Here is a 20,004-nt window from a genome sequence, read left to right on the forward strand (position 1 = left end):
TCCATTCAACAATGTAACATTTATTACAGAACACAGGAAAATAGTTTGAGAGCCACTAAAACTCATGTTACCAAACAATATCCATGTGCAGAATACACATTAGAGTTCATTGTGCCGCCGTCCAGTTCAATTCCATCAAGATCCGTCTTATTAGCTGAGTCGAAGCGCAAGTGCTTGAGCTGTTTTATCTTTAAAGTATTTCAAAGTGCTTAGAAACTAACACACTGCAATGTTCGGGATGCTTAAGCACACATTTAGACCCACTGCAGACATCAGAGAAGTGGTGGATCTGAGAGAAGGAAGCCTGGTGCCGCTGCTCCACTCTCTGGAACCTGCTCTCCCTAGAAGTCATCTTCATAGTCAATGTTTTCGATGGCGTTTTCAGGGAGAGCGTAAAGAGATTTGCTCTTTTTCTTCCTGCTTTGTGCTCTCGTCTGCGCCGGGTTCTGATTCCCAGAGAAGGACAGGTAGGCGGCGATGCTGTTTCTGACTCCGTAGCTCACCGCGTTCTCACTGCAGGGCTCTGTGCTGACCAGCTGTCTCCTGTGGAGGGAGGAGACGAACCGAATGAGGGACGACGGAGCAGCTCGGTATTGGGTTTTTGAAAGGAGTATGAAAAAAGAAATGCACATCTGTAATAATTCATTTGCCAAAGAAGTCATCTGACCGCACGCTGACAGATTCAAACTGCTACACATCACCCCAAAAGCCTCGGATGTACCTGTCTATTTTCTTCCAGTCAAAGTTCCGTCGCATGACCACAGGTGGAGGTCCAGGAGGTGCGTCTGATGGAGGGGTCATTTCCGACAGACAGGGGGTGGTTAATGCGCAGCACAGCCCATCGGCAAAGTCTGCAAAAAGGACAGAGGGGGTAAAATGACCTAGTGATTATATGGCATACTTATTTGTAGGTCATTTCCTGTTTTGTTATGAAGAAACCCTGCCGTCGTAGCAGGAAATATAGTTGCTGATAAGAATGAGGTCTATTTAGAGAAAATGATGGCTGATTGTCGGTGCTTGTACGTGCTATTGAGTCCTCGTGTGCGTGTGACCAGCGCCACACGTAAAGGCGCTTGTTTCCTTTTTGTAGCTTTTAGAATTGCGTCACTCTGTTTGGTTATCTATTTCTGTGTTTGTGCATCCACCCACCACAGTAGTGGTTGACCATGTCTTCAAGGCACTGGAAAGTGAGCCGAGGAGAGATGTAGTACCAGCTGTTGTCCAGTCTGAAGATACGATAGTGCTTTACAATCCGGTGCTTCACGGAGAGCGAATACAGACCTGCGTGTACAACACGAAACATGCACTTAAAACAGAAATATTTCCATCACGCTGAGCTTCTCTGTGCTAGGAAACAACCACACAATGGTATCAGAACACTAAAAACGTCAAGGATTATTAACTGAGTCAAACTCAAAGGTTTGTGACGAAGTAAAAACAGATGCAACAGGAATTTGCAACCACTGCTTCACTGTGGATTTTGTCATTAAGTGCAGAAGAGACGTTTTAGATCAAATATCACCGCACTTTCCTACAGAGAGTTGGTTGAGAAGAGAAAGCGACACCATTCGTTCACGTCTGTCGTTGGATGCAAAGCTGCTTAACTTGATTAGCTTAATTTTAGCATAAAAACACGACCCAAGAGTTCAAAGGTCCAAAATTACAACATCAAATTCTATTATTTTTTCTTTAATTTCATGCAAAAACAATTGTAAAACTATGAATTCTTGCAGCTCTGATTCATAACTAACCCTGAACCAAAAAAAGTGAATAAGGATTTTTCCGAGAAATTATTTCCGCTTGTCAATTTTTCTTGTCAACGTCACACCGGTCTGATTTCGCCGCGCGCTCACTTCAAGTCAGAAGTCAGACCAAAGTAACACACCCGCTCGGGGACCCGACTGTCCTCACCTCTTTCCTTGGCGCTCTCCCGTATCATGAAGGAGCCGACTCTGTTCCCGGGTAGAGAGAGCAGCTCTTCGGCCTTCTGCCTCTCAACCCCTTCATACAGCCAACTGGGCACACAAAGACATGCTTCAATCAGTAAAAAGACATTCTTATTAAAAGCTTAACATGCACGCAGGACAATCTGCTTACATCTCCTGCTTCCTGAGATCTCAGATAGCGTGGTGGAAAAAGATGCATTTGGTATTTTTGCTAAAAATACCCAGCAAATTCAACCAGGCGTATTTTAGAAGATGGTGTCACTATTATTCTACTCACCCGTGGTATACTTTTGCCGCATGGCTTTGGGGTATGTAGTTCTCATTTTGTGTCCGGACACAGCGTACCTTCCACCAATAAGCCTCCCTGACCACCGTGAAGAATCAAACAGGAATCAGCAGCAGACCTGTTTTTTATACACTTCTCCATACTACAGATTCAGAGCCTCAAGTTACAAATTAGACCTCAAAAGCGTGATCGTACTTAGCGATGAGTCGGAGCTTCTCCCCCATCCTGTAGATGGGCTCGCTGACGTCAGGCGACGGGTAGTCCCGAAGAACCACCACGATGTCGTCCTCCGATCCTGCCAGGCACAGTGATTATCAGCCGCACGCTGACGCACAGATATCATGATTTGGTAAAGTCCAAACCTCCGAAATGATGGCCAATTCCTTTTATTCCGTTTTTATGTTTGACATTATTTTTGAACGTCGATGAAGATCGTGAACCACGCTTGTCAAACATTACTGAGAGAGAAAGATTCCTCCATGCAAAATACTCTTATGTTATTCATCTATATGTTAACGTTTAAAAAAAGAAGGATAACGTTACCTTTTACAGAGCTGTCTGCGTTGACTTCGCCCGTGGAACTCGCACCTCGCGTGATATTCCCCATCCTCAAGACGGACCACACTCCAGCCTGAAGAGAGGGCCGACGTACAGATCTACTGTCAATATACCAAACAATTCCCACTCCATGCACCAGTATATATTTATAGCACTAAACTTCTCTTTGCTGGTGCACCACAAAGTTTCTAACTTCCTTTAAAACTGGCCATTTAACGAGCTCAGCTGATAAGCTCTTTGCAGAATGGGGAAGCAAACAAACAATTTCCCACAACGACGCCTATCTCCGTGTACCGACAACCCGCGTGTTTAACAATTCTGTATGCATAGATTGCAAAATGCTGTTTATCATTTGCGTTATGATGAATTTCAACGGATCCTGCCGAGGTGGCAATACTCTCACGCCCCGTCTTGAGAAACAACAGCCCCGTTGCTACAGAAACCACCAACAGAGACGGTGGATGGGAACGAAAAGCTCGACGCCTACCTGTGGAACCTTTGGCCGTTTTTTGATAGGCATCAAGTGTGGCGAGAGAGACGGCGGTCCGGGCGAGGCATGGCGTCAGCAGTGGGGTCCTGCGCTAGAGAAGTCCCATGTTTATAAGAGACACACCAGCAGTGACTCGTCATAGAGTGTGGCGACAGCGACTGCATCAGGGTGCAAACTCACTTCCTGTAATGAAATGAGGAAGAGAGCCAACGCAACACAGCATGAAACCCACAACGGGCCTCAAATGGTGTTTGGTGTAACTGTCAGGCAACACTGCAGGCTAATGTTTTCCTATTCACATTTTCTTATCTCTTTCGGCAGCCACAGAGGTATTTGGAAAATATAATTCAAAGTCAATTGATTCCCAGAAGAAATGTGTGATTAATGATTTGAGCTATTTACATCACACCAAGCATGATTCTCCAGCTTATCTGATGCAAAAATGCTAAACCTTTCATTGCATGTGACGTAACCTTGGATTCAACAATAACAATTTGCATCTTTCTATCAATGGAACACTTGAAGGAAAGCTTCAACATGTTTGTACACACATAAACATTTTTATACATTAAATATGTACAGGGTCATCCAACACTAACGCGATGTACCACACCTCTAAAAACATACTAAGACATGTAAGACTGTGTCCTGGCCGGGACCAGTCGTTGGGTAACCAGCAGAGGATACAGGAAGTTACTGGTTCCTGGAAGATAGTGGCTTTGGCGTTGTGAAGCTGTGATGTGAAAAAAGCCACCTGACTTCATATTCACCGTGCTGACACGAGACTGTTAGCCGTCTTCTCCTCTAATTCCCCAAGTGATCAAAGCAACAACAGGTAAATGCAAATGTCCCTGTATTGTCAGCGAGTTGTAGAAGATGAGATGTGCGAGCAGCAACAGGCTGAACTCTCCTTCAGGCCATTTTTGTCATCAGTGGAACAAAATGAATTCCTGATTCCTTATTTACGTTGTGACATGTTTTACGCTGTTATTGTTAGTCAGTAAACTAAAGCTTGTTTTGGTCCAGAGGAAGTCAGCGTTTACCAGCGCTCATTCTCAGGCATCCAGACATCCAGACATTTCATGTGACACTGTGCTGGTCTGGAAACGCTTCGTGCCAAAGGTTACAGGGAAAGCACAAAAAAAGGACGTGTTAAACTCTTCTCACTGCTCAATGATTGTGTGTCACCCACAAACAAAACTGGAAAAAAGAGTTGTGACTGAGACAGAAATGCAGATAACGTCTCTAATCTCTCAGGAATCTTCCCACCTACAAAAGTGAAACTGGAAATGTGCTCCTCTTACCTTGAGCTGTTTGGTGTCCACATGTATCTGAGAGTGCTAAAGGTGAAGTTCAAATTGGGGAACCTAAACCATCCAGTTTCAGATGGATGGTCTGACTTTCCTTTCCACCTTTGCTCATGATGGTTCCCTGTCCCACTCCTGCTGTGATTAATTACACCTCATTCGTATCTACCGACGGGAGGGGGGGGGGGGGGGGGGGGGTCTATGTTTCTCTGTGCCACACTGAACTACTCTCAGGTAAACGTGTATTAGCTGATTTATTTTTCTGATAATCCAAGTTAAAACCTGGTCTGCTCCAGACCTTTAGGCAAACATCTCATTCCACCTTCCCTTTTCTCTATGCGAGACAATTAAACAAACCCTGAGCAAGCACCTAGTCTCATTATTCGATTGAACTTCTCTTATCTTATCATCACAGTGGATTCGCTCTGGGGTTTTAAAGTCGTGACAGATATTAGTTGTGACAGTCGTGACAACTTGCTGTCAGTTCCCTTTGTTAGTTTCCTGCTGAGTGTTTGTGTGTGTGTGTGTGTGTGTGTGTGTGAGAGAGAGAACCACACAGAGACAGTTCTGAAAAGATATTCCTCGGATAAAGAACACAATAAGCGTACTTCAGATGATCTAAAGTGAACTGCAACGTGTGAGTGTTTCTTCAGGTTGTTGACCGGCGAGCTTGCTGGGTGGTGGCTGGTCTCAGATGCCAGGACTCTTGACTGTTGTGACTGCGAGGGAGGAAGGAAGTCTTCCTCTTCGACGGAAATAAATACACGGCCCATGTGTAGCTCGTGTGTGGTGATGGTGTAAAGAGCTCAAAGAAAATCATTGAGACTTTTTTTGAAGTCGATTCGTATTCTTTAGTGATCCTACAAAAACATAAAACATACCATCTCACTGACCCTTTTCTCTGACTGTTTGTGTACTGTGTATGAAAGATGTGTCTCATGGGGAGGTGCAACAAAGTTCAGGATCAATCAATATATGTAAACATTGTGAGAGAGAAGTAAGTGTATTGTGTATTCAAATCATGTACTTTAATAAAAAGGATTAGTATTAAACATGTATTGAAGTCCAGTCCTTGAGTAAAGCTCTTAAGCTGCACGTTGTGCTTGTGCTATAAAAACAATACCAGGGATTTCAGTGAAATGGGAAAAATGGCAAAACAGACGAAGAGAAAAGAAAGGAATATATTTGTAAGCGTATTCAGGCACATGAGGCTACTTCATACTGGATCATTTCCACCTTGACTTCAGTGTTTTTCTCCTTTTTCCTGCTCCTGTCACTGGCCGAGCCTGGGCCATGTGTTTTTCTTTAAATGAGTCACTATTAGACATAACACAGGTGAAACTAAACCACTGAGACCGTTCACACCAGCTCAATGGGCTCTTTGTTACATGAGGAGGAGTAACGTGTTGCCCAAATAGTTCAGTTAATCAAATGAGAGATTGACTTACCTGAATTAATACTCTTTATATAACTGGATAAGACGAATGACAAATTACATGAACAATGTGGTAAAGGCCATAGAGAAACAGGAAAATGCTGGTGAGCATTAAGCTGCCACGCACCACACAAAACCATGAATTCAAATATTATCTTATTTATAGATCTGCGTCTTCTCGAGTGAATATAAAAATGTGCTTGTTACAAATGTTTTTGTCCGTAAAAACTGTGCAGCGGGTGTTTGCAGAAGTCACGCCGGCAATCGAGCTGTCAGAGACTCTCCTCACATGTATAATTGTGAAACGGTCTGCATGACTGATGTCTCAGTAGCCGCTCATAACACACGTTTGGGGGAAGTCTGATCCCCATCTGTGAATATGATGATTTGCAAGCGTTTATTCTGGGCCATACGGTCTCTCTCTGTCTCTCTGCCTCTTGTAAAGACAGATGCTGTCCGCCTGTGGCTGACGTTGACCACAGTTGCCATTGGCTGCTGTTTGGGGGACTGGATGCGTTTGAACATTTCAAGCAGAAGTCACTACCACGCCCTCTGTCTAAAATTACTGTAAGGAACTCTCCTTATAATTATTTCTTTTTTCTAGACATCTAAATCGAGACGTGTTCATGTGCCTTTAAGGCTCTTTAGCGGGCAGTGGAAGCAAGCGCGAGTCGTGTTATAATTAATCTTTCCTCGGTTCCTCTTTTCTTAAAAATGTTGCACATTTCACACTGATAGTTAGCTCCCATGTGGTGGTTGGGTTCTCTCGCTGAGTGGCATCTAAATACGATCTGACTCCTCTGGACTCCAAACCACAGGATTGACGGGAACAGGGTGTGTGTTGCTATATGGGAACATGTAGCCTGCAATTATTAATGTACATGGTCGCTGTGTGTGGGTCATTCAGGAGCATCTTATCCACCAAGCCATCTTCACAATTAACCATCCATTACTTTAAAAATATTTCCTGAGAATAATCCTCAGACGGATTTTGTTAAAAGTGTTTTTTTCAGCTTGCTTATTTAGAGATTTAAAATAAGTATAATAACATAGCGTCTAATCCACAAGCTTTAGCAGAATCATTTTGGTGATTTTAATGGGAACATAATTGGATGAAATTGCATTAAGAAATCTGAGCCTGCAGCAGCAAACCACCGCATCATTATATACATACGAACTATAGGTCTTTGATCAACAACTTTTAAACATGAAAACCTTTCCAGACTTGAAACATTCATTCCAGTCGGCTGACATAATGAGCCTGACTTAATGGCTTTTTTCTGCCGTGTATTGGAAAATATTACTCAAAAGGATTCCAGCACTGACATTACTGTGAACCACGACCACCACTAAAATAATCCAGGACAGGGCCATGCGATGGCACCTCATCCAGCCGAGGTAGTTAGAGGAACTGTAAAATAACCAACATGGGATACTGACATTCCTTTCCTATCATATATTGGTCTGGAATCTAACAATGAAACCCATTTCTGTTTCTGTTTCTACATGATCAGCCTTTTCTCAGCAGTAGCTGGAAAAATAAGTCTTTAATTAACTTACTTGCAATTGCATTTTTACATGCATAAAGGATTCAAGGGAAGTGATGCATCATATAATCCAGGGTTACTGCATGCTGTCCTCTCAACGCTGTGTTCATTTGTTTTCACTCAAATAAGGGCGTTTCAGCTTATTTGTCAGTGCAGTTAGCGCCAAAGCTAATAACTATTTAAACAATATAATTATGTTGGCCGCAGCTGCTCTTCTGGGATATATTTGGACACAATCTCTCAGACACTTTCTGCCGCTACAGTAGCTATAGCTGCTGCAAACTCAACCAGAAATGAAATGATTACAACTTTTGACATGATGCATTCATGCAGATATGACATGATGCATTCATGCAGATATGACATCATGCATTCATTAGTGGCAGAGGTGTAGACTTACAGTAATTGTGACATTAAACCAAAGGTGTGCTCTACAAAGAGTGAAAGTGTTATGAATGCCAGCGCATCGTTCAAGCTCTGTTGTCATCAATCTCATGAGGGGAACCTGTGTATTCTGGAAGCCCCGCCCTCTACATGCACGCTTACACACGCACACATATCAAGGATAATACCAGCTTTCACATACAGGGCATGGTAACTATTGGTTACCTTGCCAGCCAGACCCGGCCTAGCCCATAATGAGAGTCTGCATCAGTGGACGCAGTCAATCCCTCTTCAGCGATTCAGATGGGAGTTTACCGCCGCGTCATCATCCATTACCCAGTCATTATATGCCAGCAGGCTATTTTCGTGATGCATGTTTTCATTGTGCACCTGTGAAAGTGCATCCACCCCCTGCAAACATTTGGGCACACAGCTGTTTTTAAGATCCCCAAAAAGACCTTAAGAAGACCACTAATTCGGTTGTAGGCTTTGGTGTAAAGCATGTGTTTGCTACATGTAACGTTAATGACGGACATTACGTGTAACTGGGGGAATGCAATAGTTTACGGTCCTGAACAGATCGTTTCCTGTGGAGTCAGATAAACCGATTACACATGAAGTAAATGAAAAGTTATATCAGCAGTTTATTTAAAAAAAAAAGGATATTCAATCAAGAGAATCAAATATTGTTTTACTTATTGATCTAAGTACATGTAAAGAGGTGACGCAAAGTCACTAAATAATTTCACTTAGAAAAAGTGAATCCAAGCAATTGTTGAGTAATAAAGGGAACGTACTTTCCTAACCACGGTTGTCCCTAATTGGTGCCGACAACATGCCGATTATTTCATAGATGCAGCTTTTCCGTTGAGGAGAGCTCGATGTCACACGCACATCGCTGTGCTTGATGTGAGAAATGAAAGGTGGAAATGATCTCAGTCACGCAGCAGGCAAGTCTGAGCGGTTCTTTAAATGTTATAGCGATGTTCTATTTTAGAGTTTGAAAGCACAACTTCCCAAAACGCATACTTCCAGTTTCGCAACCACAGCTTAAGTAGCTCATAGCGGTCAGCTAATGTTGGCAAGCTTTAGATTAGCACCTTCACATATCCTGTTAGTGTCTCATGTGAATGTGGGGTCTGAATATGTCAGTATCAAATAGTCAGTTATCCATCGCAACACAGTTTTTTTTAATGCAAGTGTAATGTAATTACATGACTAAGATGTGAAATATCAGGTATGGAGGCTAATAACGCAGCAAAAGGACTAATCATTTAAAACAAAGTGCTCATTAAGTAGTAATTGATTTAATGTGTTCTCATTCCCCTCTTGGTCGTGTGCAGCCTGTGAGGTACGTTACGTTTAAGGTTTTGTCTTTGTCTTAATATTTGTTGTTCATTGGTGTTAGCTTTTGTTAGACGGCGGACGCCAATGTGGACGACAAGTTGGATAAAGGTGTACGAAGATGGTGTGGAGAGAGAGAGAGAGAGATGAATCCATCATCCTCGTGGTCTGGTGTAGTTCCTGGAGGGGGGGCAGGGCGAATTATGTTTTTCTCTGCATGGCGTTTCACTTTTAAAGCTGAACGTCAAATGACCAAAAATCTGGATTTTACAGTTTATCATTATTATTTATAGAAGCGGTTTCATTTTTAGAATTATTTGGAGGGTTTAACAAATTGATGATAACAATATTCCACTTTGGTGCTCCTGTGAGGGAGCTTCAGGGTTGTAATATGTGTAACGTGACTCCTTCCATTTCCCTCGTTCCTGACATTCCTTTCTGATGTTTTTAACTCTGGAATCCACCTTGTCATCACAGTTGGGTCTTGACGTTTACTCTAACTTCCTCATCAAAGTACTTCATTTTGTCTCCAAGAGGTTAAATGAATAACTCAGCAGCCTCGTGCCTTGAGAAGAATCCAATCCCAACGACATATGGACATTTTGTGCAACCATATACTTCATAGTCGAGCTCAGAAAAACTGCAAAACAACACTCCGATTACCAAATTCCCAAAGCAGGAAAGGTCAAAGGAGACTGGACCGCTCTGGCATGATGGCTGACAGTTTTGCAGTCTTCTTATTTATACATTACAAAATGACGCCCCGTCACACTGTCTTGGTCTCAACTGGTCCCTGCAGAGTTGGAGTTGCGACCACACAAACCAGTGTCGCATTGAAAATGCATTTCTTTTGCCGTAGAGGGTTCTCCAGGGACGTGCTCAACTCTAAATCCCACTTATGGTTTGACGTGAAAGTCCCTCCATCCATGATTCTTTCTCGTCTACTTTTCCTCGTGCTACTGATGTTGCATGTCATAATTCCAGCCTTTTCATTTTTTGTCTTTCAAACCATCGATTTGATTGTCAGGACAATGATTGATTCCATGAATGCTGAGGTGTGCACAGGATCCAACGAGATTGTGATAAACAGCTGATGAAAAGCCTTCGCAGAGACCTGATCTCTGTGCTGTGTAGCCAACTGCATATCAGCTGTCACCTTCAGCTCATTCCTGGCTGCAAGTGGAAGCTTTTTCAGAGGTCACACATCCCAAAGCAAGACCTGACAGCAGGTCAGCCAGGGCGAGCACTCTGAGGAAAAGCATTCCGACAGTGGGCTGACCTCAAGCAATCAAGAAATGCCAGGACCTCAAAAAAGAACCAACATCTAACCGAGACATGTTCAGAAAGCGTGTTTACTCAAAGTGGAACCGTGTTTGGTTTAAATTACAGCCGAAGCCAAACTCAGTTGAATTGTATACGCTTCAGTCGGCTGTATGTCGTTGACACGGACGCAATACAAACCAGCCTTGGTTTAAAGGCACCGTATTCAAAGCAGTTTGGATCCCGCAGCATCCTAAATCCCTCGCTTTATCCACATGTCATCTCTGGCCAGCCAGAGCTAAACAGAGCAGCACAAAAGCCCTGATGCAGGCAACGCGTGTGAGAGGCCGGACCACGAAGCTCCACCACAGCTGGGCCTTTAAGAAGTGTGTGTTCAAGGCACATTGTGTGCATGCATACATATTATCTCACTCACACACACACACACACACACACACACACACACACACACACACACACACACACACACACACACACACACACACACATACACATACACACGTACACGCGGTGTATTAATGTGTGATGCTTGTGGCTGGCATAGTGCCAGCATTTGCAAAAACCACTGCCATGGGACATGCCTGAGCTTGGACTTAAATCACAGTCAAGGCTGATGTGGGTTGAGGAATTTCAGGTGAAGTTACCTGGACCCCCCCAACCTACATTCATACGGATGTTGAGGTTTTGATATCATGAAAACCAGAGCACCACATCCTGCATGCAAACCGTGCATCCAGCTTGAATAACGTGGTTGTAAGATTGGTGGATCTTTTTAACCTCCCTGTCAGAAATGACTGTGATCTAAAGACTGTTTAAGCATTTATTGAACTTGAAGGAATTCCGCTGCAATGTGGTACACAACATACACGCTAAGTCCTTTGTCAGCTGGTGTTGGTTTTTCCTCTTCACACCATTATGATAACATAAAAAAAAATGAACAACATTTCATCCCAAGTTCTACTGCAGTGACAATGTGTGGACAACTATGCCTAAAATTGTGATGCGAGCCAAACCGAGCAGACCTACAACAATAGAGAACTCACGCCTTTAGGCCATTAGAGCTTATTGTACAGAGCCGACGGCATTGGAAAAAGGCTGTTGACTGTTTGCAAGACACGTCAGGGTTTTTCCCACCTCACAACAAGCACAGGTATAAATAGAAACGTGTTTTTTGTATAGACACCTCAGTTCTTGAACTATTAGTGAGTCTGCAGTTATGCAATATGTCAAAGGACTTTTGCATCCAATATTGATATGTATTTTCACCCAACCACACTCATATAAAAGATACTGAGGGCTTTCCACGTAATTAATTCACATGGCTTAAATGGCTGCCATCATTTTGAGCTCATTGTAACTGCACCGCTTTGCCTTTAGCCTGTTCACTCTTTTGGGTGAATATATTTAATCATCGTGGTTACTGTGTTAACAAATAAATAGAATCGGCTGCTATTAGACCGCTTTCCTTTCATGAAGGTTTCTCATAACGTTGAAGCCCAGCAGATGTTTTCCTCAGTCCCAATAGTCTCAGACCACAGCTATATAAAGACAGTATAATTACTGGACCGGTCTGAGCACAGTCTGCCATGCCCTCTGTCTCATACACACACAAGCCACTCATATAGTTTAAGTACGTAGTCCTACATATGCTCAATCAAGTTTGACATTTTGTGAAACACTCTGCTTTCTTGCCTGGAGTTTGACGAGGAGGTTGCAGAGCTCATGTCAGTAGTGTAGATCGAGCTGAACGCACACCGTCTGGACACGTTGAACAAAGTAGACTCTGTTCGAGGTAACAAAAGCCAGGCAACCGTCTTCCAACTATCAGCGAGAATGTGAATAAGCATATTCCCCCAGAAAACAATCTAGTCCTGCTTAAAATGACCGTATTATAATTATATTTTAGTACTTTTTTTGTTTTAGTGTGGGAAGTTTGGGAAATATTGAAACTTTTTGGCACTTCAACTTCAATTTCAAATCAAACTATAAATGCACTCAGGTTTTATTTTTTGTGGTCTGATTGTTCTAATCTTGAACAATTTCAAGCTGGGAAAACAGCTAACTGCTTTAAGAAATGAACATCTAATTTGTGGACTCTAGATGCAGAGTGAAAAACAGTTTTCCCACACCAGTGGTGTGCCGTCATGAAACCTTTTTTATGTGTCACCTCAGCAGTTTTTGGCCGCCTCAAGGTGTTGTAAATTCTTTCTCTCATTCTAAGGTGGATTGCCGACCACCTTGACTTTGAACCTCAAAAGATTTCCAAAATAAGGATTGACATCAAGGCTTCTCTGTCAGTTGAGGGGATTTTAATGAGGGGATTTTAACTCCTGTAATCAGGCCATCTTCCACCTTTTTGTGCATATTGGGCTTTACTGGCTGTCAAAGATAACTGCACAGAGCTTAGGGGGTTTAATCCTGCCTCACATACAGAGATGAGAGGCAAGTCTGGACTCAAGCGCTGCACGTGCCCACGTTGGGGGACGCAGTGTGTCAAGGACGATTTCTGTTGACATCGGGTTCCATTTGATCTTGGAGATTGAATGTTTCTCCCTCAACAGTTCATGCATATCAAGTGGAGACGTTTAGCTCTCCATTAATGATAAACAATGACATTTCCAGCTGACAGTAAACAGTTAGCTTTTTACTGCATGCGACTGTATACACATATAAAAAAATAATGCAAGAGGCACTCATTTGGGAGAATTATGGTGCTGAACCAAACATCCTTTCTTTTGTACACTTCAGTCTTATTTTCTTGCAATATTCCAAAATCTGAAGTTTTTTTCGCCAAGGGAACTTTTCCAATGCTCACTTTCAGGCTAGGCCTACACAAACACGTTACATCATTCCTGCAGCGCTTCATAGTCTTGTCAAAAGTAGAAGGATCAGTAGGCAACTACTCTCATGAAGGCTACACGCATGCAGCCAGTTAGCTTAGCTTAGTATAAACACTGGTTCCCGGGGGAAAAACACCATGCCTGCACTCTAAAAAATGTCACCGTAAATTAACGGTATTTTACAGGCAGCAAAGACGCCAGGAATTTACCTTTATTTTACGGTGTAATACCGTAAATGGTTTTTACACTATGTTACCGTAAAATGGATTACTGTATGTTACCGTAAACTTCAACCAATTTTACTGTGGATTAAATGCACTGGCAATTTACTGGCAGTCGACACTAGTAATTTACTGTTTTATTTACAGTGCCCTACCGTAATATATGGTATGTTGTCGTATATTGGATGTTGGAACACTTTGAATAATACAAATATTTATAATTTTTACATTCCGGCTACTGAAATGACAGCGAAGGCGGCGCATGGGATAGGGAGGGTGTGCTGTGCAGCATAAGGTCGGCGGTTCGAATCCTGGCTGCTCCCTGTGCCTAGTTGAAGTGTCCCTGAGCAAGACACCTAACCAATTTCTCCACATAAATTATGTCAAACCATGGGCGTTTTGGATAAAAGTGACAGCTGCATGTATAGTAATGTCCTGTAAGTCAAAGTCATAATCGTATCTCATTGTGATGACTTACAACACCTGTTTTTCAGTGGCTGACATGGGCTTCCATACATTAACCTACAAAAGATGTAGATGGATTGTGATTCACTGCACTTGTATGTGTATTTCCGCCACTTCATTAAATATATGTAACATCCAGTTGAATTACGGTAGTCTGCTATTATTGTAAATTGACACGTTTAACTGTTTATTGATGACATTGGCCACTAATTTACAAGCAAGGGATGGAAATTTAACTGTATGTTACAGTTATTATGACATACTGTAAGATACCGTAAGAAATGCATCGTAAATTTACAGCAATTTGTTACAGTGTGGCTCTGACCAATGAAAACCAATTCCCTTCAAGTTTTAAAATCTGCCCACCAGCACCCCTAAATGTTTAAAATCAAAATATTAACCGAAATGTTAAAATAACAATATGCTAGAACTCTTTCTTGGGAGGGAGTTGCAGATTTCCAGAAAAATGTTTGGTTAAGGACTAGACAAACACGGTGCACATGGTAGTTTGTTTGGTATTTTGCAGGAAAACGAGAGTGATATAAACATTTTACTTTTGGTAAAGAAGCTAATGAAAGTTTCTCCCAAAACGTTGTATATTACTTTGGAACAACAAATGAACTCTTTGTTTCTGCTCTCACTTTCTGTTTCACTTCTTGCCTTTTTATTGAACAACCTTCACCTTTAAACTTAGACTGAATCATTAAAGACTCATTTTAATTCAAGTCAGCTGACAAACTGACCCTTATATCCACTTCATAATGATGGAAATAGATGTCCTCATTAGGAGTGCATAAGGGTTTTTTCTATTTCTGGTCATCTCAAAATAAAGGGATGTGTTAGTTAGTTATCAATCTCAAATTCACTTTTAATCTTCTCTTTGCCCTTTGCAAATGTTCCAATTTTAGTTATTTTTCATTTTTCATTCCATACACAACATAGAACTAAAATAAAAATCAAATCTTCAAATACTTCTACTTTTGTCCCAAGAGGGCTCCAGTGACCCATGACCCAAAACATTGCTACACTGCAGGAAGAATAATAATAGTCATTGAAAAACAGAAATGTAACTGAAGAAACAAAAGCATCCAAGTACGGATTTGATGGGTTATGTTACATGAGGGATAAAAATGTTTCAAATTAGGTGGAAAGGTGGATTGAGGAAACGACAGAGAGGGAAATCTAACGACAAAGAGAAACTAAGCGTGAGAGAAGGAGAGCACAGAGTCGGATCAGGTCGTCTCCGTCGGAGCAGAGAGGGAAGAGCTGCTCAGACCATCTCAGATGCTGACGGATCCCTGACAGGGATTTGTGATTAATAGGGGTTCAGACGCGGGGCACCTCGCTCTTTGATGAAGTGCTCATTTCTCTTATCTGCGTCTGCATCACTTTCACAGAGTTTAGATCAGTTTCTGTGATAACGGCGCCAGCAGACGCTGACAGGAGAGCTTCGGCATTACTAGAATATAATAATAAAATACATTTGCCATGGGATTTATCAGCAGGGTATAAAGTGCAATTCTTATGCCAATAATCTGCCTCATCTCGAGGAGAAACATTCAAACCTTCTGGAAAAAGAAGCCAAGAAGCGGACATTGAGATGGATGAGATCCTTGATTTAAACTGAACATTTGCACACCAGACACGGCCCCATCCTTAAAATAGGTTCAGTTAGTATGAAGTAGGCCACCTGCGGAGCATATTTATTGGCTTTTTATAAATAATATGCGGTGCACATAATTCATGCTATGTGGATGATCTCCATATAGTAAAGAGTATGTGTGCTAAATAATGTTGAGATGTAAACAATAAACATGGCCACATATTCTGCACATGTTATACTTGTTGAAGAGAACGGTGGAATTTAGTACAGTTTCTAAAATAATTATGACTGTTTTTTTGCACCAAGCGACAACTTGAAGAATTTGCAAGCAGCGTATTACCGTTTCACCGCAGCTGTGCGGCGTGAGGACCACGTGGGGACTTCTCTCTGGCTCCGGTGTATTTAGGTTTCCAGAAACGCCCTTAAACCACCGGGGCTGCCAGTGCAGAGGAGGAGGAGGAAGAGGAGGAGGAGGAGGAGGAAGAGGAGGAGGAGGAGGAGGAGGACCGGGTGAAAGTGGAGCGGAGGGAAAGGGAAGAAAACGTCCCACGTCGGAAGCCCGCGGGGCTCGTCCCCTCAGACCTTACGTCAGAGCGCGCGCTTATACAGGCCGGCGGCCCCGGCGCGGCCGCAGACGGAGGCGCGCGCGGTGAGCTGACGGCGGCGGCGGCACGAGGAGGGATGTAAGCTCACCTGCGTTTCAGACGGGACCACAGTTCAGGAGTCAATGCATTTACAGTTCGTCGCCAGTGATGACTTGGCTGCTGGTGTGGATTCTAACCGCAGCCGGGATCCAACAGGTGGGATGGAGGACAGATTCGACTTGTTTGTTTTTGGCTGAGCTCACATCCAGGAGGCGGTGTGAGATTGACGTTATTCAGAAAACGTTACTGTACATTTAGCTGTAAACTCAACATAATAGCATATATTCTTCACAATAAGTTTCATTGACTTTTGACAGTTTTTTTACTGTAAATAATTTAAGGACTTTTTTGGCATGCAAACAGAAATATAGGGCAACATAATATGTTGCTGTACAGTAGGTCTAACTTAAACCTATAATATTATTATATATAATTATTTTTGTGAAGAGGCTTCGTTTTGATGAACGTGAGATGCTGGCAGAGGCCACACTGCAACTTCCACTGGGCGTTTTGTGTTGTGTTGGCGCCCCCTCGTGGTTGTGTAGGTAACAACTCTTCAACGGCATCGGTCTGTGGCTCAGCTGGTAAATACTGGATGCTGGTCAAAACCCTGATAAAACAGTCGTTTTCTTCTGCGATTCAAAGCCATTTAGCAAAGAAATGTACTTTATTTTATATGACTAAATAAAAAGCAAGGTTGACAATAGATTATTACGTATAGGATGTTAATGGCAATCATTTTAGCTGATAATCAAACTTAGTGTGGCAGCTTAACAATGCAAAAAAAAACATTGCTCTAAAATGTTTTTTTTTAAAGAAAGAGAAACAGATGAAATCAGTAGAGAAATAAGGGTTAACAGAACCCTTAACAGAACTGAACCTTTTCTACTTTTCAGAAAATGAAAAAAACATTATCATTATATGGCCGTCATGTTTAGAAAAGCATTCAATGACACAATGATATTGAACGGTTGTGTTTCAAATATCTAAATCAATATATTTTGAGATAACCCAATAATTTGAGCATTTGTCTGTGCTTGTAGTCGAGCTCAAGAGATGTTTCTCTAACTCATTTAGTGCTGTTATTCCACCCTCTCCCTGATAAAATTGTGCAGAATTGAATTAGGTTCATTAGGCTTACCCCATGTTTTCAAAATGTCCATATTAAAACTTCCACTCTCTTTGTTAGAGTGATTGACAGCATTTCCTCCCCCCGTCTCTGTTCATTGGCCTGATAACTGTTGGCTGCATTAACTCTTCTGAAGAATGGCTTAGTGGCACGACTCATTCATCTGCATTAGATTTCAGCGTTCTACAGAGTTACGGAATAATTCCATTGAAATGCAGAGAACAAAGCAGCTTGTAAGAGTCAAAAACTGGAGGGGCGATTACGTTTCATTGGCCGGATTTTCGACAGCTCAGCAGTTGCGGATTTTATTGAAATCTGTTGAGTGTTGAGTACAAACAGTACTTTACTATTATAGTGCTTTAATGAGATTCTCAACGTTTTTTAATGTTGGTTGTACAGGATTAGTTGATTTATCCCACAGCAGGATGTTAGCAGGCTGCCGTGTGCTCCGCTCCCGCCCGCGCAGGCAGTGGAACAGAAGTGTTTGTTAGGGCAGGATAGGAAACAATTCAGGATTAAGGATATTAAGATTATTGCCACGTCACATTAACTTTTTTTGATTAGAAGATTATGTGATTGCATAACGAGAAGTCAATATGCATTTTGTGAACAAAACAATTATATCTGAGTGAAACTGACTGTTCAAACTGCATTCATTTTTTTGAAAGTTGTTGTTGGAGAGTCTGTTTTTTAAGGCTCGGCTTCTCCTACTTTCCCCTTCAGGCCCACTCCCAGAATTCCACTGTCATGCCGCCCGCTACAGCCGCGACATCCACAGATGCGGAACCGTACAACCGCACCGAGATCTGCAAGTGGCCCTGCGTTTGCCCCCAGGTGGCCCCGAGCTGTCCGCCGGGCGTGAGCCTCTTCCTCGACGGATGCGAGTGCTGCAAGGCCTGCGCCCGCCAGGTGGGCGAGGTGTGCAACGAGGCCGACACGTGCGACTACCACAAGGGACTGTACTGTGACTACAGCTCGGACAAGCCTAGGTACGAAAAAGGAGTGTGTGCATGTAAGTGTCACTCACCGAAAACCGACAAAACAAACTGACAGACGGTTCTAGTTTTTTTTTTGAAGTACTTTTGGTACACAGGCCACACCTCACTGCAGATTTCAAGTAACACGATTGTATCCGTGTAGCTCCCCTGTTTTTTAGTTTTTTTTAGTTTTAGTAGTCTATAATTGCATGAGGCATTTTGACAGCAAATATTTATGTTTAAATCTCTGTTGGCTGCTTTCAATGGGATACCACGCTGGATGAAACCACTTCAAATAGCTGCATGACCACAAATGTGAAGTGGTTTGTGTGACAAACCACGTGTGGAAGGGACTTGGGAGGGGGGGGGTGTAGTAGTCGCGCGCTCTGTGTTCGCTGGTGGGCGAAACTGCCGTGCACGGTAAGAGGACAATTGTAAACGTGAAGAAAAACGCCTGGTGACGCGTGGGGAATATGTCAGAGGGACGAGCGCACATAAATAGGAGAAAATCCGGTCAATTTTCAAAATCAAACATTTTTCAGAAAAAAAAATATATATAAGCTTTCTGTGGTGCGGCCCGGTACCAAACGGCCCACGGACCGGTACCACTGGTTTACATAATATCAATATGTTTTGGAGATGTTTACACATGGGAGATTATATCCAACTCGCTAACATGCAAAGCCTTTTTAGTATCACTGGCCCCAAATGTAGTGCTAAATGTAATATAGGCATTTCATGCATAACATTATCCTATCATCATATCACTGTTGGGTGAAAAAACATCTTCGCCGGGCTGGAAAATTTATTGCGATATTGGCCTGCAACAAAAAGTGTCAAACCACAAAGTAACTTATCTCATAACATGTTTACCTTTTCGTATTCATTCATAACTATTTGGATCACCAATGCTTTGATATTAATATAGTCTCCAAAGGTTTGGATTATGCATGTCTGTATAATATGTGACCGCTTGTCTTTTCTCTCCGCCAGATTTGGGGGGAACCGGCTGCGAGCACGATGGTGTGATTTACCGTAACGGGCAGAGCTTCAAGCCCAGTTGTAAATACCAGTGTGTGTGCGTGGACGGCGCCATTGGCTGCGTGGCGCTGTGCACGGAGTCTCAGCCTCCGAGGGTGTGGTGTCAAACCCCGCGGCGGGTCAAAGTCAGGGGTCAATGCTGCGAGCAATGGATCTGTGATGAACCCAAACGAGGGCGCAAGACGGCGCCGCGGCACGCCGTAGAGGGTAAGACACCTCGGATGTGCAGATGCACGAGACGGAGGTTCACAGGGTGAAGTTGGGCTTCGGCTTGCAGGGTCTCCTCTTTTAAAATCCCCAATTTCTATGCCAAATCCCTTAATTTAATTCCAGCCGAATATAGTGCATCACAATTCACAGTTTAGTCTCAAAACATTGAAGCAAGCAGAATCAAAAGGAAAGCTTCAAGTACAGTAAGAGAAAACAAAACGTAGGTGGGTCGGTTTAAAAAGTATATTCTCATTGCTTTTTAAGCATGTTTATGCAAACTCATTCTTAGTTTCAGG

The 20,004-nt window shown here is 42.6% G+C and overlaps 2 protein-coding genes and 1 long non-coding RNA gene across 5 annotated transcripts in view; 2 read left to right on the plus strand and 1 right to left on the minus strand.

The window, feature by feature from the left end:
* Positions 1-16,292, minus strand: sla1a (Src like adaptor 1a). 3 transcript variants are annotated; one of them, XM_078081713.1, is made up of 9 exons: positions 16,048-16,292; positions 3,278-3,463; positions 2,776-2,863; positions 2,428-2,527; positions 2,224-2,310; positions 1,912-2,015; positions 1,150-1,281; positions 722-851; positions 1-543 (listed from the first exon to the last, which is right to left on the minus strand). In XM_078081713.1, the coding sequence occupies exons 2-9, from the start codon at positions 3,308-3,310 to the stop codon at positions 342-344; spliced, it is 876 nt and encodes a 291-aa protein (XP_077937839.1). In that variant the 5' UTR covers positions 3,311-3,463; positions 16,048-16,292; the 3' UTR covers positions 1-341. The 3 variants fall into 3 exon arrangements, with proteins under 3 accessions (XP_077937839.1, XP_040044349.1, XP_077937840.1); XM_040188415.2 differs by lacking the exon at positions 16,048-16,292 and adding an exon at positions 4,585-4,608; XM_078081714.1 differs by lacking the exons at positions 3,278-3,463; positions 16,048-16,292 and adding an exon at positions 3,000-3,151.
* On the plus strand, positions 3,997-5,643 carry LOC144383588 (uncharacterized). The gene is made up of 2 exons (XR_013451021.1): positions 3,997-4,115; positions 5,241-5,643. It is a non-coding gene; the product is annotated as an uncharacterized LOC144383588 (long non-coding RNA).
* ccn4a (cellular communication network factor 4a) overlaps positions 16,181-20,004 on the plus strand; it is a 5,858-nt gene continuing 2,034 nt past the window's right edge. Inside the window, exons 1-3 of the mRNA XM_040188413.2 lie at positions 16,181-16,507; positions 18,204-18,492; positions 19,451-19,705. Of these exons, the coding sequence (XP_040044347.2) occupies positions 16,460-16,507; positions 18,204-18,492; positions 19,451-19,705 (592 nt within the window). The 5' untranslated portion in view covers positions 16,181-16,459. The remainder of the gene's footprint in view (positions 16,508-18,203; positions 18,493-19,450; positions 19,706-20,004) is intronic.

This window comes from Gasterosteus aculeatus, chromosome 10 (genome assembly GCF_964276395.1).
Source record: "Gasterosteus aculeatus chromosome 10, fGasAcu3.hap1.1, whole genome shotgun sequence".
NCBI lineage: Eukaryota > Metazoa > Chordata > Actinopteri > Perciformes > Gasterosteidae > Gasterosteus > Gasterosteus aculeatus.